Source organism: Homalodisca vitripennis, chromosome 1 (genome assembly GCF_021130785.1).
Source record: "Homalodisca vitripennis isolate AUS2020 chromosome 1, UT_GWSS_2.1, whole genome shotgun sequence".
NCBI classification, from domain to species: domain Eukaryota; kingdom Metazoa; phylum Arthropoda; class Insecta; order Hemiptera; family Cicadellidae; genus Homalodisca; species Homalodisca vitripennis.
Window position 1 is genome coordinate 106,911,840 of NC_060207.1, and position 25,059 is coordinate 106,936,898.

General features: G+C 32.9%; 2 protein-coding genes across 5 annotated transcripts in view; one reads left to right on the forward strand and one right to left on the reverse strand.

Moving 5' to 3' along the window:
* The window catches only part of LOC124368740 (ubiquitin carboxyl-terminal hydrolase 33-like), an 88,253-nt gene that overhangs the window by 62,732 nt on the left and 462 nt on the right, over positions 1-25,059 (reverse strand). For 3 of the 4 annotated variants that reach the window (XM_046826100.1, XM_046826093.1, XM_046826076.1), the window contains exons 2-4: positions 11,751-11,842; positions 5,192-5,311; positions 3,981-4,155 (exon numbers count right to left, since the gene is read on the reverse strand). In XM_046826100.1, the coding sequence (XP_046682056.1) occupies positions 3,981-4,155; positions 5,192-5,311; positions 11,751-11,837 (382 nt within the window). In that variant the 5' untranslated portion in view covers positions 11,838-11,842. The remainder of the gene's footprint in view (positions 1-3,980; positions 4,156-5,191; positions 5,312-11,750; positions 11,843-25,059) is intronic. The other variant, XM_046826086.1, reaches the window with a different exon arrangement.
* Positions 19,402-20,828, forward strand: LOC124368759 (piggyBac transposable element-derived protein 3-like). Its single transcript, XM_046826111.1, has one exon. It carries the CDS (start codon positions 19,445-19,447, stop codon positions 20,807-20,809), a length of 1,365 nt encoding a protein of 454 aa, XP_046682067.1. The 5' UTR covers positions 19,402-19,444; the 3' UTR covers positions 20,810-20,828.

The following is a 25,059-nucleotide window of genomic DNA, read 5'->3' on the forward strand; positions in this document are numbered from 1 at the left end:
CGCAAAAATAGGAACATTTGTAATTGGATAAAAAATATTTGCTTCAACAGCTTTACAAATACCACGTCAAAAGAAAATAATTACATTTTGCTAAAGTTGTAAATTGTTGAATATGAAACCGAGAGAACACAGTTTAATCCTCCAATGGTAAGCATGTTCGGAAGATAACATAAAAAACTTACTGTTAGTAATGTTGAAATTAACAAGACTGAAATAATGGGCGCGTCTAAGATGAGTCAAACTCTGCAGGAATGCCACATTACTGAAAACAAATAACTCTATTGCTAGGATAAACAATTCGCAGGGTTGGCTGTGGGGCGAAGCGCTTGAAATTACCGCGCGGCAACACACTAGTACACAGCTGTGCGCCGGCACGGGCCAGGTCTCTTCTTTTCTCTTGCCACCAGTACTTATGGTTCACTAAATAATGAGCATAAAGAGGCATAACATTTGCCCCTAGTATTAATGATCAAAATAACATACATCATTTCTATAGGTTAACAGTCAACTTGCATTGTAATTAGCGTTAATATAGTTCATAATTTTATTTTAGCTTACACATTTGCTGAAACAATATTCCTAACCTGCGATGCTTAAAATTAATTTTTAAGATTAAATATTTAATGATATTTTGGGGAAATATGCTAAGTCTAAGTAAATTTCGCAAGCGAGACAACCACATATGAGCAAGTGAAAAAGACTTTAAGGAAAAAATGCAACTTACAAATTAAGTTATTATTCCTATTATAATGAGAACAAACCATAATCATTGGTGGATTTACACATCTAGATGTATATGTGAAGGAAACAGGATTTTTCCGGACATTTGCCATCGTTCAGTGAAACAAGAAAACAGTAACACTACGTTTCGAGATCTGCAATCTGATCTCTTCTTCAGGTAAAGAACTAACCTAATACATAATTACAAACTAAGTTAAAATAAACAAATCTTACTAAAGCGTTGTGGCACGCCTAAGTCAGGAATCACAACCTACATGTTGTTGTCAACTTCACTAACACTAAAGACATGCACTTAATACAAATGGATTACCTTGTATATAAACCAAATTATGGAGAGAAGTCAATTATTTTGGGCAAATCAATTAAAAACTTATAAAGAACAGAATATAATATTAACCCTTGTAACGTCAGTATATCTTTTCATGACTTCAAGCAAACGGCACAATATTTAAAAAAAATTTATATGTGTAAAGTTCATTTTTATTTTTACTTTCTATAATTATGGTAAGTATAAAAAAGTAAAAATTTTAAAATTATAAAGTTACTGTACTCAGGATCGTAAATGTTACGAGACATGTTATTTATCACTAATAATGAACACGGTACTTTGGAATTATACCGACCACACCCAGACATGAATCGTTATTTGACATTTTGCTTCTACTGATTACTAGATTAGCGTAGAACAATATTTCGTCAATATAAAACAGGAATTGTCTTATCGCAAACCCCTCCCCATCCTCAGACAGAGGTCAAAGTCGAGCGGTCTAGTGGATAACGTGATTGCAGAGTCTCGCCGCCCGTTCAGCTGGTGCGTCGCTTTCTTTTACTTCCGTGTTTTACCTCTACATTTCTCCAAACACAAAAATTCAATAAAAACAAACATGATCAAACTAAAACTAAACTCTTTATTGAAAAAACACTCAAAACTTGTTTTTATTCTTGATCCGCCACCCAAAATGCGAGTGCCATGCCTTCTCGCTGATGTCAACGAAAGAAAAACATCCCTTGAGATAGTACCTATCAGTAAAATATCAAATTCTAGAGGATCTGATCAGAAATATAAATTGAATTGTAATGGAAAGGCAATTATGTACCGCGCACATCATGTGATGCCGCGTGGTCTGTCGTAATCGGGATTCTCGAGAAAAATAAGATAACAGCGACAACAATACCGATCACAGTGCTTGGAAATGCTTGTAAGTTTGTAATTTTGTAATTAAAGAGTTGTTTTTTCGTTCTATCATGTTTGTTTAGCTATAAATTTATATTTTTGTGTTCTTCATACTGGTGTAGTCGGTAAAATCTCAAAGTACCTGAACACTAAATAGGTAACACTAAACACTAAAATGACACTAAAAACACTAAATGAATACTAAAACTAAGATATCAATAATTTTAACAAATAAATAAAAACCATATAAACAGAAAACACGACTAAGAAAACCGACTCAGCGATGGTTAGACACGCACTACCTGAAGCCAAACTGCAAACAAAAGCGCGCGCGCTGTACGGCATCTGTGCCGTGTGGCGGGGAGAGTGTCTAGACACCGCGTCTATTGTTTCAAACAATGTAACGCGAAAGCTATATTTTGACGCTTGACATAGGTCAATAACCCACACACATGATTGACGCATACCGTTAGTGACATTGATCGGATTTAAAAGGAACTTAAATTTGCTATAGACGCAGTTTTGTGTCGATGCACCGTACCGCGTCTTTGCCGTTTGGAGATAGTTTGTCTATGCGCCATACGGCGTCTGTGACGTTATAAGGGTTAAGTCTAATGGGAAAACTAAAAAAAATGTTGATATTCATTTACTTTAACCAATTAAATTAAAAAAAAAAAACACATCATACAATTAAAAAATTAGTAAAAAGGGGAACATGGATGAGAATATATATTATAAAGTTAAAAGCAAATTTTACAATTTTTCATAGACATGGTAAGGGGAGTGTCTTCATTCAAAGATGGGTGTTAAGTTAATTATTCAATAAACTTCATGACATTCAGGAAAATCACTTTTATGTTAAGTGAAGAACCAAATGTAGCTAAACCTTATTATGAAAATGTTAATATTAATTAACCCTTTTAACCCGGGAGAAGAAACGATGTTCTCTTAAAACTGCCGCACCAATTTTATGAAAGTCTCATAAAACTGCTGCATGCTCACTGCTTTGTTTTTGTATGTTTTTTTATAACAAATTATTTTTCTGATTTATACTCAGGCTATTGTAATGTTTCTGGTACCAAAATTTGCAGAATTAAATTTTCTAACTAAATAAAGAATTTTAAAGTTTATCAAAGCAATTTAATAATTAGCTATTATATGTTTTGTATGTTTATAAACTTTTAAAAATATTAAAAAATAACTTTTAAGCCTTAAAACTATAAGAAATAATAAAAACTTTAGTATGGAGAGCCAAATATTTCAGTTCTGCATTTAATTAGCTATAACATATCAAAATTTCATACTGTTAGGGGTACAAATAATAATTTTATAATAAAATAAAATAAAATTGTTGTGTGCCAATTTTTGAAAAAATAAAAACAAATACAAATCACTCACAATACAATAGCATCAAAAGGAGTTCCAATCATTGAACCAATGAAGTTTTTTTCACTATCACTAAGTCACAAAATCTATTTACACATTTTTACGAACACTATTTTATATATTTACTTTTTTTTTAATCTGTTAGGGCTAATTGCAAATGTGTTTGGGCAAACACATTGGATGGCAGCCCTTTTGGCAAAGAGAACAGACAGTTCTAGATCTCTTTCTATTACTCCTGTTACATTTGGTGCCCTTATCAGAACAAACCCAACAAGTTTTCACTTTGTTACCGGGTAATTTTATCAAAGAAGAAAAACGACCTGCCCTAGGCCTATCAAAAACGACTGCCAAGACGCATTGATCAGCTGTGGATGACTCAGTATTTAGAATAAAAAAAGTCAAAGACTTTTAAATAGATGATTTATATTGATTACTAAATCACCAATACACTACAAAAAACTATAAACACAATTAAATATATATTTTTCTTGAGCCAATATACTTTATTTCAAAACATGAAATCGGCGGACACTAAATTGTCCGCCCGTACGTTTGGCAAGTACCCCCTCAGCGGACAATATATTGTCCACCCGTACGCTTCGCGTAGTATTCGGCGGTCAATATATTGTCCGCATGGGTTATAAGGGTTAATGTGGATTAAAATAATTAATATTATTACCAGTGGGTTTGTTGTTGTCGTCCACAGGTGAGCGGCTATCATCAGAGTCATCATCCCCAAAGTCAACGGGGGTTGGCCGAGTGCTCTGCGGCTCTAGGAACACCTCCACATCACATACATAGCACCACACCCGCAGTGTAGAGAGGTTCAGGTGGACACAGTGATGAGGCGACTTCTGCATTACATATCCACAATTTCAGTAAATTCTCAACTTGCTGTTCTAGCATAATACACACTTTGTGTGACATATCACAAAGGTTGGCCGAGTATTCTGCGACTCTAGGAACACCTCCACATCACATACTGTAAGCAAGTCACGAGATGACCTCTGGCTAGTACATGGTACAGCTGTGTATTTTAGTGGTATCACTTTATTTTGCAGGCACTTAAGTCAGTTATTACATCTGCAACATTAGTGCACACGATTATAGTTAAGAGCCTCAAGAGAGGTGATTAGTGCCTTGAATTTGCCAGCATGCAAAGAGACCATGGGTCATCTCGTGACTCGCCTATAGTAGCACCACACCTGCAGTGCAAAGAGGTTCAGGTGTACACAGTGATGAGTGACTTCTGCATGCAAAGATTTGTTTTTATATTTGATTTTAGTGTAAAACGTTGTCGCAAACATATATAGGCCTATATTAATTCTCTGTACAAATGGGCTGCAATAATCTTTAAGACTAAAAGGCAGAGTTTGTTACCAGTTTCTTACTAGAAAAGACAACAGTTGTGAATTATTCTGAGGGAGGAAATGTCCCAATACATCCTACCCAATAATATGGTCTTTGTCCAAGCCTAATGTAGTGGGAGCAGACTTATATCCTCCCCAACATAAGTAGCAGTGTGTAACTAACTTTGCTCCAAGGAAAGGGATAACTCCAGTACATCCTACTTGGAAGTACAGAAGGCTGTGGTCATCACCTGAGTACCTGCAGCCAACTCGTAGACAATCCTGGTGTAGACAAAACCACAGGTTCGTCACCCAAATCTCACACAAGTGGTAGTGTTATAACTATCACACATTTTGTTCTAAGGAAAGGGATAACTCTAATACTTGAAAGTACAGGAGGCTGTAGTCTTGGCCTGAGCCTCTGTAGCCAACTCGTATCAATCCTGGTGTAGTCACAACCACAGGTTCGCCACTCGAATCTCACACAAGTGGTAGTGTTGTAATTATCACACTTTTAGTTCTAAGGAAAGGGATATCCTACCTGGAAGTGCAGGAGGCTGTGGTCTTGGCCTGAGTCTCCGCAGCCAATGCGCAGGCAATCCCGGTGTAGACACAACCACAGGTTCGCTCCCCGCATCTCACACGAGTGACATTGCTGTAACTACAATGTAAATACTTTGTTATTATTAACTCATATAATGGACTTCCTATATCTATACTAGCAAAATTAATCAGAATTGAAATTAATCAGGACACACAAAAAAATATGTTATGATTGACTACACTTTTATACAAAAATTATAAAATATAGAAAATCAATATTTCCTTAAATTTAATTTTGTGTTAATAATGTTCAACTGAACAGTATTTTTGCTTAACTTAACAGTATTTTTTAAATTGTATTTTCTTTATGAGTGTACGAGTTGGAATGTATTGTTAACTACTCCAGGTAAAAGGTATTTTCTTACCATCCACATCCTGTCCTAAGGTGAGTCTGTTGCAGCAAACATCTACTGCTTCTACGCACGAACTCCTTAGCTGAAGAGACAAATCGAAGTCGAAACAGAACCGGGATCCGAAAGCTCGCAGAGCCCGGTCGCCCTTTTGGGATCCGTTACTCTGTGACGGCTAAAACGCTTTTGGATTGTGTGTCAATGCAAACTTATTCTTTGAGCTAACGCTCTTGACATATTTGCGGATTTTCTGTTTCGAATTCGATTCGTCTCTTCAGCTAAGGAATTTGTGCGTAGAAGCAGCAGATGTTCGCTGCAACTCACACACATTAGTACAGGATGTGGATGGTAAGAAAATACCTTTTACCTCAATTAATACCGCCTTACCGTCTTTGACTTTTTCCAGTTAAAAATAAAAAAGATGTAATGTCTTTTGTTATTAATTTCAAAACATTCTCTTATTAACACTCTTTCTGTAATCAACAACTATCTGACTAATGAACATGTGTTCTTCCTTTTATTCCACTGTTATTTTTCATCAGCATTGGCATTCATGGTTTGATTTTTTTTTATTGTGGACAAGTTTACATATACTTATTGTTTTATTTGGTATTATACCAGGTGTCTCAAAGCTCCAATCCCTATATATAAACCAGTATTCATGTTATAAGGCTAAAAATATTGTTTTTAGGATATATATATAAACTTCAACTCGCCACCCTAAATTAGGTAAGTTAAAGTTTTTGAATGTCAATCCCCATCACATTTTAAAGGCCCTTGTAAACGAAGAACAATGTCGCAAACCAGAGGTCTCTATCCAGTAAAAAATGGTGCCCTATTTAAATTTTCATGTTTAAAATATGCTAAAAATCAATGGTTCTGTTAACAAACTATCTGTTGCAATATTTACATGATACAAATTTTCAATTTAATTATTTTAAATCGTATTTTGGAAACTGCAAACAAAGTCGCTGGTAACTGCTAGTACTAAATACAATTTCAGAACCTATTATTTTGTTACTTTAATCAAAATTAATCAATATAAAAAAACTTGCAATACCAGGTCTGGAAGTGAAGTATACCTTTGTGAGAAGAATTAAATAACTTTCCCACCAGATTATTTAAGTCAAATGATGTTTATTTTTTAAACAAAGATTTATAATTTATGTATTTAATTATTGTTGCATGTTAAATAAAATATTTAATTTTTATAAAACAGTGAAGTGCTGGTAGGTTAACCCTTGAGAGTGAAAACAGTTTGGTGTGAGATTAATGACCACCGTTTAATGAATTGATTTTTGCTCACGTTCTAAATATGGGTGTATTACTGTAACTTCACTCTAATTTTTCAGGTTTTAAAACATTTCACAATATTGGTGAATAAATCAGGAAATATTTAATAAATCATTAAAAATATTAATGTATATTTTTAGCAACAAAAATATTTTTTATAATTAACAACCAAAAAAACTAGATGTACATACATGCTTCCATAATATAGACACTAACATATTTAGGCTAAAACAACTTTTACTACAAGAACATTATCTTACAAAGGGATTATGTAAGCTAACAGCATTGTGTCTCTTATTAGTCTTTCTTTACAGGTTGTTCATATTCACTTCTTTGGAATTGGTTCAACTCTACTTCTTGATGATCATATTACAGAATTTCAGGTATAAACATTTATTATGTTACTTTCAATAAATAATTGTACAACTTTTTTTAAACATTGACATTATATTTTGGTAAAACCCATCTTTAGATTTGTAGTGTGTAAAATATAATACTAGCAGTTACCTGCGACTTCGCACACAATTCCCTGCCAAACACCATGGGTACCTCTATTTAAATTAACTTATAAGCTACTGAGAAAAATTATAGTCACTGAAAAATATTCCAATTTAATGAACCATTTAAGTTTAAAAGACAATGTTTTGGAACTTTGAAGTCAGGATAGTGAAACAGTTTTTATTAGTACCTATGAAATAACTCTAATTTTTCTCCAATACTCCATGATATTTGATTTAGTAACAATTGGACTATTTAGGTTAGTGAGTGCGAATCCTAAAGTTCTAAGCTTTACAGTTACCTCACTACTGATGAAATAAATTATTTTTTTTTTACTGAATTATGAAAATTTTTGGTACGTATTATTTCAGTGTTCATGTTTAAGAGCTTCAGATGTTAGGTGAAATTACAAATGGCTTTAATTCTAAGCTTTGCACGTATATGAGCATTTTCATTTCAAATTAATTATATTTCTGACATCATAGTTGAGTTTTCCTTCTTGTCCTGATCAAGAAAATACATACATAGTTCTGAGAAGCCTTCTTAAGTCAAAATGTTTATATTTATGACTATTGTAATGTAATCTGGTCCAAGGCATTTCTTTTGCCATAGTTGAGTTTACATTTTTCCCCGATCGAGGAATTATATATAGGGTGAGGCAGACCATTCGTCGGCGATGTATAGTGACTGACCCAAGACACCTACCTTCTTCTAATGAAAATCTCCATATTTTAACCCCAAAGAATTCGGGATAGAAATTTTTAACACCCAAAATGGCACAGGAGCTCAAAACACTGTAATACAAAAAAATCATACAAAATATTATTTTTGTTGCAATTTTTCAACCATCCAAGACAGAGCCAAACTTTAAATATACTAATAAAGAAAATATAAACACACACATGCCTGAGAAGCCTAAGTCTGTTAAGAAAAAAACGCTAAGGTAGGTTTTTATGAGTCTTTAAACCTGTAGTAAAAGTTACTTTGTCTTTGATATCTGCATTACTCTACTTATCAAGCACTGTCTACTGAAAATTTGCTCAAATTTACAGGTAAAAGTATATTTTTACTCAAAGAAAAGGTTTAAATAAGAAGAGATGTTATTTTTAAGCTTACTCTATGTTTTCAAGAGTATAAATGTAAAGAAATCAATTTAGAAGGGTATTTAAAATTAATTAAACATGACTGTGTTCTCATAATATAGTGTTTACATAGAACATTTGATTACATTCTGACAGATTCTTTCAATTCACAATATGCGTTTGTTGCAATGTATTTTTTATGGGAATTTTCACAACTTCAGAGGCCAATGGGTGGAGCCCTGAGGTCGGGGACAAAAATGTTTCCTTTGTGTGCTTCAAAGGCACATAAACCTATGTACCATAAAAGTAAAGGTGTCAGTGAATACAAATGACATGAACTAAATACTTCTTTCAGATGTAGTTGTATTAAGATTTATACTATTTTATGTTTTGCTATCAATCAAACCTGTTGCTTACCACACTTATTTGTGATAAAAGTAGGTAATTTATTATTTAGCTTCAGATATCTGAATAATCATACATAACAAATTAGATAGCTTCTCTGAGGTTCAAGTATGAGTTCCTGGTAAAAAAAATCTTACAAAATTGAGCTCAAGTATTAATGTTAGAGATGGTCTGTCTAAAATTGTATCAGTGCTTCACAAATTGTTCTAGCTTAATGTTAGTTATTATTTTTATAGTTGTAAGAGAAAAAATTAAATAAATGATTCTCAATTGCAAAGTTATTAATTATATATTTTTTATGTTTATTAATTTCCTTTAATAAATTCTCATAAATATATAATAATGAATTGTAAATATCTTCATCTACTCGGCACATAAAAAAAAAAATATTTTAACTGTGTAGTATACAGTGTTAAATGAATATTAGTTTAATCCAACAACACTATTACAACTAAACGTATATCATTTTCCAATAACTTGAAGTAATAATCAGCCCACATTTATCTTAGACCATGATTAACACAATTTTAGAAAGGAAAGTTTATAGGCACACATCTAACCATTTGTAAGTGGTGGATGGTTTACATAAACAGTTTAGCCATTTTTCACAGCAAAATATACCATATCAATCAAATAAGTTTGATAACAATTAACTGATCACGTAATGTAATACTTAGTCACTCATTACAATAACATTGCAGTAATGAGCCAGGAAGTTAAGCAATTCATTGTAGAATTCAGCAAGGTTAGGAGTTCTATTAAATGCAATGACTAAAACAGATGATTTATTTATACTGCTATCCAGAAACTACGCTGACATACTCTTCCTTTTCAACCCTTATATTAAATGTCAGTTACATGAATAAAACCAGAAACAGAACCCAAAATCTGATTTTAAGATGGGTTGTCTTTATAAGAAACAACCTACACCTTTTGACAGTAATAACAAAAAGAATGCCAGATGTGTTTCTATTTCTATAAGCAGTTCTGACAACTACAGAAAGAGGATATATTGCCATAGCAAATTTTGTCAATATAATATGTAACAATTCCTGGGAGTTTTTAATTTTACCTCATACATTTAAAACATTATTTTTAATTAAAATTTGAACTTTGATAACAGATTAGTATATTTACTTATCTATGAATTAACGAAATAAAATAATAATAAAATTAAGAAGAGTAAATGGTACAAAAAAGAGCAGATGTTAGGCTCATATTACAGACTGGGATATTTTTCTCAACTAACAACAAAAGGGCAAAAATGAATCAATATTGTTTTTAAACGGTCCAATAACTTAAGTATTTCTTTACAATACCTTTGAATTTTTCAAAGAAGCATCATGGACTCAGTTACAATTTAACTTGTAAAATAAATTGTGTGTTGATCTTACATAACACTATTATTCACAACTTCACTGAACTTCCTTCACCACCAAAATGTTCAGCACAGACTTGCAGTTTCAGCAGAATACTAAAACATAACTAAAAAATATGGATTTTGTACCAAATTCAATTTATGATTTTTCCACCGCAGGTACTACAATAAGATAAATTTAATGTATATAATAGTATACCTAATCTGAATGTCTAATTAAACAACAGTTTAAATACCAGTTTTCTATGATTGCAATAAATAATAAAAGTGAATTTTTTAGTCTTAGGTAGATCAATAATTCTTAACTACCATTGTTTCTATTTTCTGCCCTAATATTAAATAAAACCCATACATGGTCAAACTACCATTAGCTTTGGTTCAAAGTAGATTATTCTCTACTATTTATATTGTTGTGAAACATTTCACTTTAGGTACAGCTATTTACCACTTAGGGACAAACAAAACAATCACAAATAACCAAGAAAAGTAATTAGCTGTTTATGTGTAGGTGAGATAAGAGATTATCAGGCTTTTAAACATTGTGCAGAAAGCTTTTAAATATCTTTTTACATCAAGTTTAAGCTCTTAACAAATACAATAATGTAAAAAAATATAATTCAGGTAGACTAATTTCAGTAATTGTTAGTAATTTTCTATCATATTATACAAGAAAATGGTGTGATAGATGTGTGAATTAGAACTACTATTTTCAGTCAGTAGAATCTCTTATGAGAATTTATACAAATGTTCAACCATATTGGATACCTGCTAGGTGCCACTCAATCATGTGAGTTAAAAAATCAAGAAAATAGTATATTTTTCAGAAATGACATATTTGTTCGAGCAGTCTTATTATAATCAGTTATTTTTTCATATAGAAATAAATTACTATCAGCAGAAACTGAACTTATAGATGAGGGATTAATGCTGGAACCCTGTCTCCTTTTATTTTTTGGCCAAAACTCAGGAGGAATGTTCATGTGTGTTTTTCTAATGGAAAGTTATTTTTTAGCCAGATGTGGATGTTTTTGTTCTTTCTCCCTGGTAATTTGAACATGTGCTTAATACACAGTAATAAGCTGGTAAGGCTGAAAGTGAAATATCAATTCCTTCAAGAGATGGTACTAATTAAAAGACTACCTTGATACTCATTAGTATTGTCATTGTTTTGATTTTAATGGCCTTACCAAATTATCCTCATAGTAAGCCTATTTATTGTAAATAGCGACTCAGGCATAAGGCTGCTTCACCAGCCACTTATTTTATCTCACAAGGCAATCTTATCTGATAAATGTATTTTTTTACACTGGTCTAGAAGAGTTCCAAGGATTATTATACGTTTTCAAATTAGATGGGACATTAATAATATGCTCACACAATCCAAATATTTGTCCCAACTCCAGAATGTACCAATTTGTCCATGATGGTGATAACACATTTTATACAATAAGATTGAGTTAGAAGTATTTTGTAAATATTTAAACTACGTACACTTACATCCTTGGCACTCTCAACATGGCTGGACGAGATAAAGCCCATGGACGCAACATGGCCACACCGACTTGATCGTGTCGCCATCACACCTAAACCACACAAAAAGTTCATAACAACACTGTAATTTTCATGAGTACTGAAAACTCAACATACTTGAAACGCATTTATCTTTTTAATGCAAAATCATACTCAAGTTACTTGGCTTAGGCATATAGAACAAATCTTGGTTTGTCCTTCATGTTAGATAACTCTAAAAGAAACTTATCTAGTTACTTACCTTCAAAGATAAAATATTAAAATGTACACAATAAATATATACATATATACATCATACTGGGTATTTATAAATTATTGTATGTTAACCTGTTGACTGAGGCAGACTCCTATGTACAGACAAAGTGTAAAAGTAATTAAGATCACTCAATATACAGTCGAAGTGAAAGTATTGACTACTACAGCCACAAAGTTATTGTACAGTAGTTAAATACATTGACAGAGTAGATGCCTTACGGCACAGTGGCAGGATGAGAATAATTAAGATTACACAGAATAAAGCCGCATTGAAAATGTAAAATGTTTAAGGATAGCTTTTTGCGTCAAAACACATGAAATAGCCTATTTTCTAAGTTTAAAATGCTTAGTAATTTGACTGTATTAATCAGTTTTTTATTTATGAAAATTTACAACTAACACATTGTTATTTTAGTTTTGTATAGCTTTTCTTACAATACAACATACAGCACAGCAAAACTAAAAACTATACTATATAATACTATAGCAAAGTTAAGAAGATACAGTATTTCTCTACCTGTAGCCAAATAACAGCATTTTAAAAATCTGTAATGTCAAATTTCATTTACATTATTTTTGTTATTCTCATACAGACTTAAATAATAGTTCACATTCAGTAATTTATTTTTTTATATGCTGGTATGAGAGTAAAAAAGAAATAGTCTCGATACAACCGGGATAGTCAAGTCCAGATGAAGTTGATCAATTAATTGGACTTCAAAGCAGTGGCCATCCAGCTCACTTTCTTTGCTTGTATCCTATGAGAATCTGAAAACCTCATGCAGTTTATAACACAAATAGGATTCACAATTATTGTTAGCTAGTGTCACAATGCTAGGTGTCCCTGCTGCTAGTACTGAAGACAACATGGTGCCTTCATGTTATATTTCATATAATAAAAGTTGTTTTATTCATAAAAATCACTATATTTATCAATAATCTGGCTAAATAAATGTAACTAAGTATAAACAAATTTGGTACTAGAAGTGAAACATCATAATTGGCGTCCGAGCCTGAACGTGTTAATGGCAATCTCTTAACTACAGATGTAAGCTAATATGTTTTGTAGATATGTGAAATTAGTCTGGTAATTGCTTAATATTTGCATTGGTTAAACTATTGAACTGTCTTAAAAATTTATTGTAACTAAATAAAACTTTATGACAGATATCACAAAAATATACTAATAGGATTATAATAATATTAGTTACTGTGGATAACTATTTAAGTTATAATTTATTTCTGTTCAATAGGAAAATTGCTATTGTACACTACATTATCAGTGACATAAATAGTTCAAACTTGACAATAGTTGAACATTCATTAGCAGCTTATCAATACTATGACTTAACTCAAGGGAGACAACTAAATGAGTTGAGCAAAATTATTGTTGATATGAGCATGACAAAGAACATGACCTTGAAGTACAGCTGTGTCACCACACCAGCCCATGTCAAGTCATCATCATAATACAATCCTATAGCACCAACTGTTGGTTTCCTATAAATTTAAAAAGGAAAATAATTATCTATTTAAGTGTTGGATTACAATCAGACCTATGCTCTGTACTGTCTGGGATTATTGGATCTAAATATCCTCATGCACTAGCCAAATAGATAAAAAGTACACACACCACACATGCACACGCACGCACAAAAACACACACACGCACGTGCGCACACACACACACACACAATTTTATACTTACCAAAGTAATATTATATTATTATATCATGGTCTTAAAATTATGAAACTTAATATTTGGAGGCTTTAGGGGAATACACTAGGAGTAAATTATTAAGGGTTTCCTGCAGAAAATGAGTGTCATCCTGGTGGGTTCTTAGAAGCTTTTGTAAAACAAAAAATAAGACTAGATAAGTATAAAGATAAATAAGATTCAGAGGCTCTACAAAAGCAATTGAGTTTTTTCAGTATTACAGATGAGCAAAACATGTTAAAATGTTCTTGAAACTTTTGTAAGTGTAAGGTAAACATTTTGTCATTGACTGCTGAATGATTGCATATGAAATGAAGGCGATATTGGATTTTGCCACAGATGTTCCCTTTCTTCTTAATAATCTTTAAATATAAATGATCCAATCACCTAAGCTGTTTGGGGGATAATTCATTTTTGTATAATAATTTAAGCAAATCTACACCCCTTTCATCTTTTTTCAAAAAGAAATTAACATTTTTTTGTCCTATTATGATGGTTAAATCACATAATAAGACTTGTAATATTTTGAAGATTATGAAACCACGGGATGTAATGCTACACAACCCAAGACTTGTTTTGATTGCCGATACCAACGACCAACCACACACTGCGCAACCTAAATCTATGAAAACTGGCCAAACGATATCCCTTAGATTACATACCTAACTTCTACAATTCATGTAAAAATCTCCTCGAAAATTTAAGAAAACTAAGTGAGAATTCTATTATTGTGAATCGGCTGTTTTCTTTAAACTTATAATGGCTTTAGAGACAATTTCATCAGTCACAATGCTTGGCCAAGTCCACTTCTTTCATTACCATGCACATTCGTTCGGCCATTTTTAAACTTAATGCACCACTGACACAGTCCACCTTCAGTAATCACACACTTCACAGAGTTGGCAATAAATCTCAATTGGTTTATTGTGATTAGCCAACAAAAACTAAAATACTCACCTCACTTCACAACTCATGGGATTTTCAATTCCATCACATATTTTAAACTGCTGTTGTAAAACAACAAGGAGCTAGAATGCATATGTAAGTAAGCTCTCACTAGTATGACAGGAGAGCCATTGAATGCAGAAACACCCTCACATCAAAATGGCTGTGACAGTCCCATCCCTAGTGGCTACAGAGCGAAACTTATCTACTTTCTGGATAGGCCTCGTACAACTGGCCCAACAATATCCTTTATATTACATACCTGTGCTTGCCTATGGTTAATTAGATTAACAGCATTACTATTACTAACCAGGGTATGTTTTACATGGAAAAATATTCTAGTGACTGTTCTTTGTCTTTTATGTTGGATTCACTTGTCTTCTCAAAAGAATCTGATACATAGAGACCCTTGTCTGAAGAAACCGTTATTTTGTCAATAGTATATCTAAAAATGTACTTTGTAAGACTTTTCTTATTTTATTTTAAAGCTTACCTGTACCATTGTTTCGGGAGTTATGTATAATTGTCTTAAATTTTTACTAAAACTGAGATTTTCTTTGGCTTTTATGATTTTTTTTATTTTAGCACTTTTAATTAATTACTCACAAAACTTAATATAACTATAATAAATCATGTCTACTCGAATACTTAGATTAGTATCCCAATTTTTTTTTTTACTTTAGACAAATGATATTCTCCAAAGTCCTGGAAACTTTTTATGTTTAATAACACAGTGTCCAGTACAGAACTAATAAGAGCCACCCAATCAACAATATGAAATTAATATATAAATTCCCTGAATCTTACATGGTCTTTTAAGCTCTAACAGTTCCAAAAATATTCATCAGTTCAGACTTAATAATTTTTTCAACTCACTACTTCATTTGCTAAGCTGGGTGGATATCTAACTCATGTTTCAATAAAACTTCAATGTCTACACTTCTATGAATTGCAACATAACAGTTTTTATTCGTCTTTTTGTATTTTAACTCATGGTGGTGGTATTTACTAAATAAACACCCTAAATAGAGATTAACAGTCCCTGTACTCTCCACAGCTCCTTCATAAATTTCTCAAATTTTGTTATTCCTTCACATCTGATAACAACGGATCATTTGAATTCATTCTACACCAAATATCCATCAACAATGTTTCTCAACTCTGTTTTATAACTTCCAAATGGTATGTCATGGTCGTTAATGAATTAATGATCAGCTGAACATCAGTTTTATATCTTGCAATCGGTTACTTCTCCATTCTTTATGACAGTAATGGAAGATGAAAAAGAGGAGATATTGGTTTTGTCATTGCATTCATGTCATTCTGCCAAAAGCTGTCGATTGACTTTTCTTGAAATCTTATTAGAGTTGCATCAGTAGCATGACAATGTTTGTGAATTTAAAAATAGTACTGTCTCTTAGCTTACTATAAATGATTTTAGAATAACTTCTTTCCTTAAATACTACTTTTCGTAATTTTTGTACACCTCTCATTTTTAGATATTTTAAATAAAGGGGCATTTATATTTTTCCTGGCTTATTAAACATAAATTTGTATAAAATTTCTTTTGTTTTTTGACAAATACTTAGGGAAACACCATTTAAAACAACCCTCCACTTAAAAAAGGAAATAATGTACTGTTCATTGTCTTCAATTCCGAGTGACTTGTAAGCCTCTCTGCAACTGTCTTTTGGGTTAAGGTCTGCAAGCGCCCTAATCGCCTTTCTCTGCAGAACAAGAACTTTGGTCAGATTTGCCTCAGATGTCCCAGCCCAAGCTGTCAGGCCATACCTAATGTGCGATTCAACCAACGCATAGTAGGCTGTCTTTGCTACGTCTATGCCACCTATCCATTTCATCCGACATACTGCAAATATTACAGTACTGAGTTTTTTTGTTAAGATGTCAGTGTGATTTGTTCAAGATAGGTTAGAGTCCATACATAGTAATTCCCAATAATTTTGTGTGATTTTTAACTGAAATGTAAGGAATTTCTGGACAGTTGTCTCGTCCTCTACTGAAATTTATTTGTGTAGTTTTAAGTGGGTTTATAGCTAAGTCATTATTCAGGCAGTATTTAAGTGCTTTATTTATTGAGTTTAAAATGTTTAAGTATAGTTCTTGAGCTGAGTCATTGCTACACATCAGGGTTGTGTCATCTGCATAGAGTACGGGTTCTACATTTTGTTGTAAACAGCTGTGAGAATTCATTTGTAAACAGTACAAATATAAATGGTCCCAGTACCGAGCCCTGTGGTACTCCTCGTACTATTGGTAGTGGTTCAGATTTATAAACTTGAACTCTCCCATTAATTGATTTTTTTTTACCTCAACCATCTGCCTACGCCCTTCAAGGTAGCTTTCTACCCAATCTCCAGCCTTTCCTTTGATTCCCAGTTGTGACAGTTTCTGAAGGATAAGTTTATGCCTTAGGCAATCGAAAGCCTTACTATAGTCCAACAGAATTGCTGAGACGTGTTTGTGATTCTCAAGTTGGTCAGTCACAAATTCGACTAGGCTATTTATTGCTGTGATGGTAGATCGTCCTTTTAGGAATCCATGTTGGTTTCTGGTAATGAGATTGTGTTGTTCCAGATGCTTTAGCATTCTTGAAAGGGCTATTTTTTCAATTATCTTTGAAAAGTGGAGATAAGTGCGACTGGTCGAAAATTTACTGGTTTTGTTGTGGCTACATTTAGGGTGTTTAGGGTAGATTTTTGAAAGTTTCAGTGCAGAAGGAAATTGGCCAATGCTAAAGGATTTGTTTATTATGCTTACAAGTGGTCCTGCTAATTGCTTTGCACAGTGTTTTACAGCCTTTGATGGGATTTCATCTACTTCACAGGATAATTTTGACTTTAGGGACTGTATGGTTTTTAGGAACTTCCTCTTGGTTTGTTGGTGTGAATTCCATATGAGAGTGGTTAAAATTTTGTATTCTGTGCTCAGAGGGAAAGGTTAGGTTTTGGAGCTGTTTATGGTTTTCTTCTAGCGTTGTTTCTGCGATTTTAGAAAAGAATTGATTTGCAATTTTTAAAGGGTCTTCTTCGATTTTATTGTGTATTTCTATGCGCATTAGGCAATTATCCATCTGTTTATTTTGCTTTTCTGAGTTTATAATTTCCCATACTGCTTTGACTTATATCCGACTTGGTGATGTGTTTGGCACTGTTTTCACGCTTATGAGTTCTTAATTTTAGATCATATGCCTTTTTTTTGGCAACCATTATCTCTTTGTCTTTACTACTGCTACTTCTCCTGATGTTATCAAGCACATTGGGAGGTTACAATACGGGTTGTTTACTTCACCTAAGTTGTTACGACAACAATTAAAAGAAAAACTGCTTGCAGCTTGAAGTACATGCTCAACCCCCCTTAACTCTCGGCCTAATGGGTGAATAAAAATGTCAAAAAAGTTATCTTTATTTAATTATATTTTATATTTTAGGTTGGGAAGTGGTCACAAGAAGTTGACCAAGCACAGCATCTCTCAAGTGCTTTGTTCCCTCATGTTTCTAATTTGCATCAATTCTCAAATTTTTCTCTGAAAGCTTCTACAATCTTTTACACAGATTGTATTACTTTTGCCAGAAAGGCACTACTTTTTAAAATATTATGTAAAGATATGACCAGCTCAACTAACTAACACAGAATACTATTAACCCATAATTATATGCCCAACGCCCCATTTTTGGGGCGGCACTAAACAAAAATTCTGACAAGTACATTATGTTTATAAAGGGACTGTTTGTGTTTCTTACATGTTCAGTTGGTAGTAGTGATTGCAAGAGTGTGTGTTGCACCTCTGCAGAAGCCTCAAGTGTTTTGCTGTTGTATCTTTTCTGTCAATATTTTGAAGATTGAAAATCGATTCGGAAAACATGTAAGTAATTCTATCTGACACATAAGTAAAAGTTATTTTACAGTTGGATTTATTGTTTGTATATTACTTTAGTGAAAAATAATCATAAACTTACTTATTCAGTCACAGAGTAAACATAACCTCACTTTTCCTACTGCCCCAAAATTGGGCAGTGGGCATAGCAGGGTACATAGCATAGCCAAGCCAAAGTACATTTGAGTTCAGTTATCTTTTACACACAATAGGTAATACCATTCTATTTCCAACTGTTATTAGTAAAAACAAATTTGTTAAGTCGGATTTACTTTGAGAAATACTTGTGTCATCTATTTATTCCAGATACACTGTTGAAGATATACTGCAGTTTCTGGAAGGAAATACAGATACTCTCCTTACTGCTACAGTGTACACTGAGCCACCTGAAAATTTTTTGCAAAGTGATGAAGATAGTGCTAATGAGGAGGAAGACGACATAAATCGACTAACAGGTAACCAGCTGAGAGCGCCGGCTCAACTGCAAGCTACAACTCTTACCTCTGATGGACTTGATCACATATCTTTTGGAGATCCAGATATCATTGTAAATAATCCTGTAGAAGTAGACCTAATAGAAAAACCTTCCACTTCCAGTGATCTTTTAGACATTAGTCCCTCTCAGACAAGTGTTATTGATGAAGCTAATGATCAAGTTAATATTAGTAATAACGGTTTAATTGATAGGAAACGTAAAAACTCCTATTAGTTAGTTCTAAGACACAACCATGTTTGAAAAAGACCCATTCTGAGCAAATGAATAAAAAAGCTAAGAAAGGATCTTTACCTACACATAAATGGGAACAAGTAGACATAGTTCAAAAGCCTGAACATGAATGGGAGATGCCAGATTTCATTAATGTTGATCGAACACCAACAGAGTTTTTTGAATTATTTTATGATGACCAACTAATTGATTTGATAGTTCAGGAATTAAAGAACTACGCAATGTTCAAAGGCCATCATACTTTTAATGTAACATCCCATGAAATACGTGTTTTTACTGGTATTCTTTTATTGAGTGAATACTGCTCTGTTGCCAGAAATCGTCTCTACTGGGACACAGGTGCAGACACGCATCACCCAGGTGTAGCAGCAGCTATGTCTCGGACCAGATTTGAAGAAATCCTTCGTTATTTTCATGTTGCAGACAATAACAATCTTGACGTTACAGACAAATATACCAAGATCCGACCTCTTTGGAAATACTTAAAGGAAAAGTGGTTAGAATATTTTCCTAGAGACGCGAATGTTAGCATTGATGAATCAATGGTAAGGTATTTTGGGAGGCATGGTGCAAAACAGCACATACATAATAAACCAATAAGGTTTGGTTTTAAAGTTTGGTCGATGTGTACACGTTTAGGCTACATTATTCAAGGTGAACCTTACCAGGGTGCATCTACAGGCAACACCCATCCACATTTAGGTTGTGGAGGGTCAGTGGTAATGAACCTGGTCAAAAGACTTCCCTCTGACAGTAAATATAGCCTGTTTGTAGATAATTACTTTACATCACTGCCTCTTTTAGAAGAACTCAAGGAAAATGGGCATGATTGTACTGACACAATTAGAGTTGACAGAATCGAGAAGGCTCCGTTAACTGACCACAAATTATTTAAAAAACTAAAGAGAGGAAGCTTTGAGCAATTAAGTGACAGAAAGTCAGGAACTACTCTTGTCAGATCCAATGATAATAGTGTTGTCACACTTGCATCAAATCGTGCTGGAGTATCTCCCATGGGTTCATGCAACCGCTGGTCACAGCAGGAGAAAAGACGAATTAGTGTCAAGCGACCACTGTGTGTTGGATTGTACAATTTATACATGGGGGGAGTTGATAGGCTTGATCAAAATGTCTTAGCCTACAAACCAACCATAAGGATGAAGAAGTGGTATTGGCAACTTAACTTATTCCCACTTAGTTGCAGCATGAACAACGCCTTTCAGTTGTATAAGCTAAGCCCAGCCGGCAAAAGTAAAGATGCTTTCGACTTTCTTGGGTTTATCAGAGAAGTAGTTCAAGTGTACCTGAGAAGAAATGTAGACCGTCCATCAATTGGAAGACCATCTAAGAAGTCGAGGATCCGTGTTCCAGATGGCTTATGCTTGGATGGCATCGGCCATTTGATTGTCTCAAATACCACTCGAATACGCTGCGCTGAATGCCACAAGAATACACCAAGAAATGTCAGAAATGTTCAGTAGGATGCCACGCCAATTGTTTTGTTAAGTTTCATTCCCAGTAGAAAAAAAATCATTCTGAAAAATCTGTCATAATTATGTATTTTCAAAAATATATGTTAGTTTTAAAAATAAAATTTATTTAAATTATTATTTTTAAATCATGTAATATTTGAATAAAACAATATATTTAGGTATTACATGTTTGTTTCTATGTATGCTTTTCCAAAAATACAAAAATAATTAGTATTAGGCTTACGATAGGATATGACCCCTTACATGCCCATTTTTGGGGCGGTCAATTATGGAAAATCCATGAATGTAAGAATTTTTTAATTATTTTTCTGGTTCAGATATACTAATACAAATAAATGGGTAAAATTTAATTTTGAAACCTAAAAATAACTTGGGCATATATGGGTTAAGGACACTCCAATATAGTTTCAGGTGATTAAATGAATTCTTGTTCAATAAAAAAAAAAACTAATATTTTGTTCAGTTTTAATGTGCAAATCCTGATACTTAACCTGCAACAGAGTATTTCTTAGAGCTTTTTTTAAGAAACTAGTAGCTGGAGTGTCTAATCTAAACCAGCCAAGAGTTTGTTTGATGGGAAACAATGTAATCAGTACATACTGACTCATTCACTGATTGTGACTCAAACTTGTTTGATCTTTCCTGCTGTATTTCTAGAAGGATGAATGCAATTAAGTATCTAATACAGAATAAAATTAAAAGGCATTTATTCTTAGCTCTAATACATTATTAAAACTTACACCTGAATAAAAAAACTTTTTGTAACAAATAGCTTGTTATACATTTTTATTAAATGTTTAACAAACTTTTTTCTCAGGAATAATGATTAACATGATTAATCCTAGCCCACTAAGGCATTTTACAAATAAAGTTAAAGTAACTGCTTTCCTAAGAACTGCCCACACCCCTAAATTAATTTGTTTGAGATTATCAGTTTTCAAGTTACAAAAACCTTACCTCTTTTTGGAACTAATGTTACTCAAAGGTATGGTTGAATGTTGAAGTTTGAAACATAATTATGAATTATTATGAAACATCACGTAATTCGAATAAACCAACTGACTCTGCTACTACTTACAAATATATTATAACTGACTAGTTAACAGAGAAATAAAAAAGTTAACTTAAATTACCACATAAATCGTATTAATATTTTGAAAATGATTATTTTATAAAAGCTTATTGTTATAAAATATGTGATGATTGAAAGTATGTTAACTATATGACTAGTTTGAGAAATTCTTCTTATACAAAATTAACTCACAAATACATTTCTTCAATCAAAAAGAGCTGTTCTCTGTCATTAGTGGCTTCCGCCGTACCTGTGTATCTGACACAAGTAAATGAAGTATGCTCCTTGAAAATAAAAACATTACATTGTGCATAATGATGTTTTGAATTTTCTATTTTTCTTTATGTTATAGAATGCACAACATTCTTGTGTGCTTCACGTCTTCTCTTTGGCTCATTTTTTGCCTCTCCCAAAAGTTGCCTTAGCCTGATTTGTACATCTTGCCCAAGGCTTCTCACAGTCAAACATAGTTTTAGGAGATCTTTGTACAGATCCTAGGATTAAATTTTCAAACATTTCTGGCAATTTAATTCTTTATTTCGTGCGGAGTCTTAAGAATAATTGATGCATTTACAGCAGATGTATTCAATAGAGAGTAGAATATTGTGAGGCTACATTGGTTACTCATCTTGAATACTAATTATCTACCTCTCATTTCGACATTTACATCTACACTACCCTTACTTTAGATGTAGAATGTTAAAATCTCAGGTTTACAGGTTTTTTCTGAACTAGCATCTATTGTGAGAGTGTTGTGCACTGTCAAAACTAACAATACCACCTTGTTCTTTTTGGGAACATAGGAAAGCAATGTTGAAATTTCTTGGAATCCAAAAATGGTGTTGTTTATTCGTCTTGGTTTAGCTTTAAAAATAAAGTTGGAATTTCCCTTTTATTTGTTAAAATTGTTCGTATCAAGATTAGATTATGTTTTTGGAGAAGTTCATCAGCAAGGGGCATGGATGTATACCAGTTTTTTGGTATAGTATACTTTCACTCCCTGACAAAGGTCTAATCTTAGAACAATTACTTTTGTACTGTTGTTGCTCACATCGTAGTGCCCGTTACGTTGTTTGCCTGGGTATAACTACACATTATATAAGTAGAAGGAGAGAGCATCTGCTAAAACAAACGGTTCCAGACTATAGCTTACGGGCTTACTTGATATATGTTGTTTTAATTTAAATTTACCATGAAATGCTTCCAACAACTCATCAATAATGATACATTCACTAGGGTTGTAGTTGTCCTTAAATTTTGCAATAAACCTGTCAAATACTTCTCTAATAGGTGAAAACTTATCCTCTTTTTTTCTTTCATTCACTGTGAAGGTCAGTTAATGTTATCAAATCGTATGGCACGCAATAAAAATGAAAACCTACTGAGAGACATAGTTAGTCTGAGTCTTTCAATACAAGTGCTACCACTGGCCCTCAAATCTATTAGATTAGTATGATTACCTTTTATCGTGCCTTACAAGTAGAGAAGTCCAATTACGGCTTTTAATTCCACAATACCCATGTCCTTAGCGTTTCTCCCATGGAAAAAATTGTTTCTATGAACTCTGATTCAGATATTTGAGTAGTTCACGATTTTCTGAAGGTCTGGGAGAAATAAGTCCCTTGCTTCGATTGGAGTTGTCACATTTTTAGCTTGATGGATTGGTCCACGTAAATATGTTGCTATATTTCTCCTTTGACGACATCCCCTACCAAAATTGAATTTTGTAAAATACCTCCATAAGGAAGTTGATCTTTTCCAATATATTGGGAATTATGAACTGGAGATAAGGATACATTATCATTTCCATTATGACCTTCAATTACTTGTTCCTCCATCACTTCTTCTTCACCAGATTGGCAAGTGTCAGAAAATTATGGTCACTGATGTGTCATTGTCCTCTTCATCGTCGCCTTGTTAACCTTCAAAATCACTATTTTCGTTTTCGTCAAATAAGTATATGTCTTATTATATCTCTTTCTATTTGAAGTGTTCTGTTTATACCAGCATCCTTCTCTAGGCTATTTAGTAGCCTCGAAATATGGTGCTTTATTACTATGTATTAACTAACGAAATATGTATTAACTAATTACATATTTTCCTTCAGAATTTCATACTGAATAAAATGGTATAGCTTTGATCAGAATATCTTAATAAATCGCAGATATTACAAAAAAAAAGTAAAACGATGCAGCATCACGATGTGATAAATGCCACAATATTAACGAGTTTTGACTAAAACTTCTATGTACTATATCTTAGATATTAATCAAGATATTAGAAAAAAGTGGTGTGTGACGGTTTTTATTTAAATGATTTGAACCAACTCAATAAATCTATTTAAATTTAGACAAATAAATAAATTTGGGTGTCACCCTATGGAGGATTTGATATGGAATGACCCTGTGATAGAGAACCTGTAATTTAACTAAAATACAACTAGCTGTAGCCAAGCAGCCAACACCACAATCGAATCATTAAGATTCTAAACCGAAACTAAAATGTTGAACCGAATTACTTTAGTCATTTCTAATGACACTATAGTTTTGCTGTTTTTATATATAGAAAAGGAATAAATGAATGATGAATTAAAAACCTTTGTAGCCTATGTGTAATTATAAAATTAACACACAACACAATATAGACCTAACATTTAATTGCTTTTTACTATTCTGAAGGATTAACATGTCTGACAGCTTGTGACACAAATAACAAAAGTACATCTCCATTTTACTTAAGTCCATTATTCCATTAGGGCCTATTCAAATACCATACAAATGATTTTACTTTGTTCGAATTTATTTGGAACAACAACTTATTGTTATTCAATACATTAAAAAGAGCTGATAATAACAAATCGTAAATAGCCCAACTATAATTAGAATGTTTTGGTATTCAATAGTTTAGGTATTTCGAATCAATAAATTTGTACCCTGATTCAATTGTGGTGATGGCCTCTTACTATACTGCATCACAGCTAGTATTGATAAATATTAACTTTACTCTTAAACCATGATTTTAAGGTTAAGGTTAATACCAAGTGATATGGTTTGTAAATGCATGTCAACAGTGGTTCTAAAGCCATTAGCAAAGGAAATGATTATTACACATACATGAGACTCCAGTTGGAATTAAACTTTTTAAACACGTTCATTGCACAAATTTT

Bases quoted from the DNA above. Each gene is read 5' to 3' on its own strand.
- LOC124368759 (XM_046826111.1), top strand. From the start codon at position 19,445: ATGCCAGATTTCATTAATGTTGATCGAACACCAACAGAGTTTTTTGAA.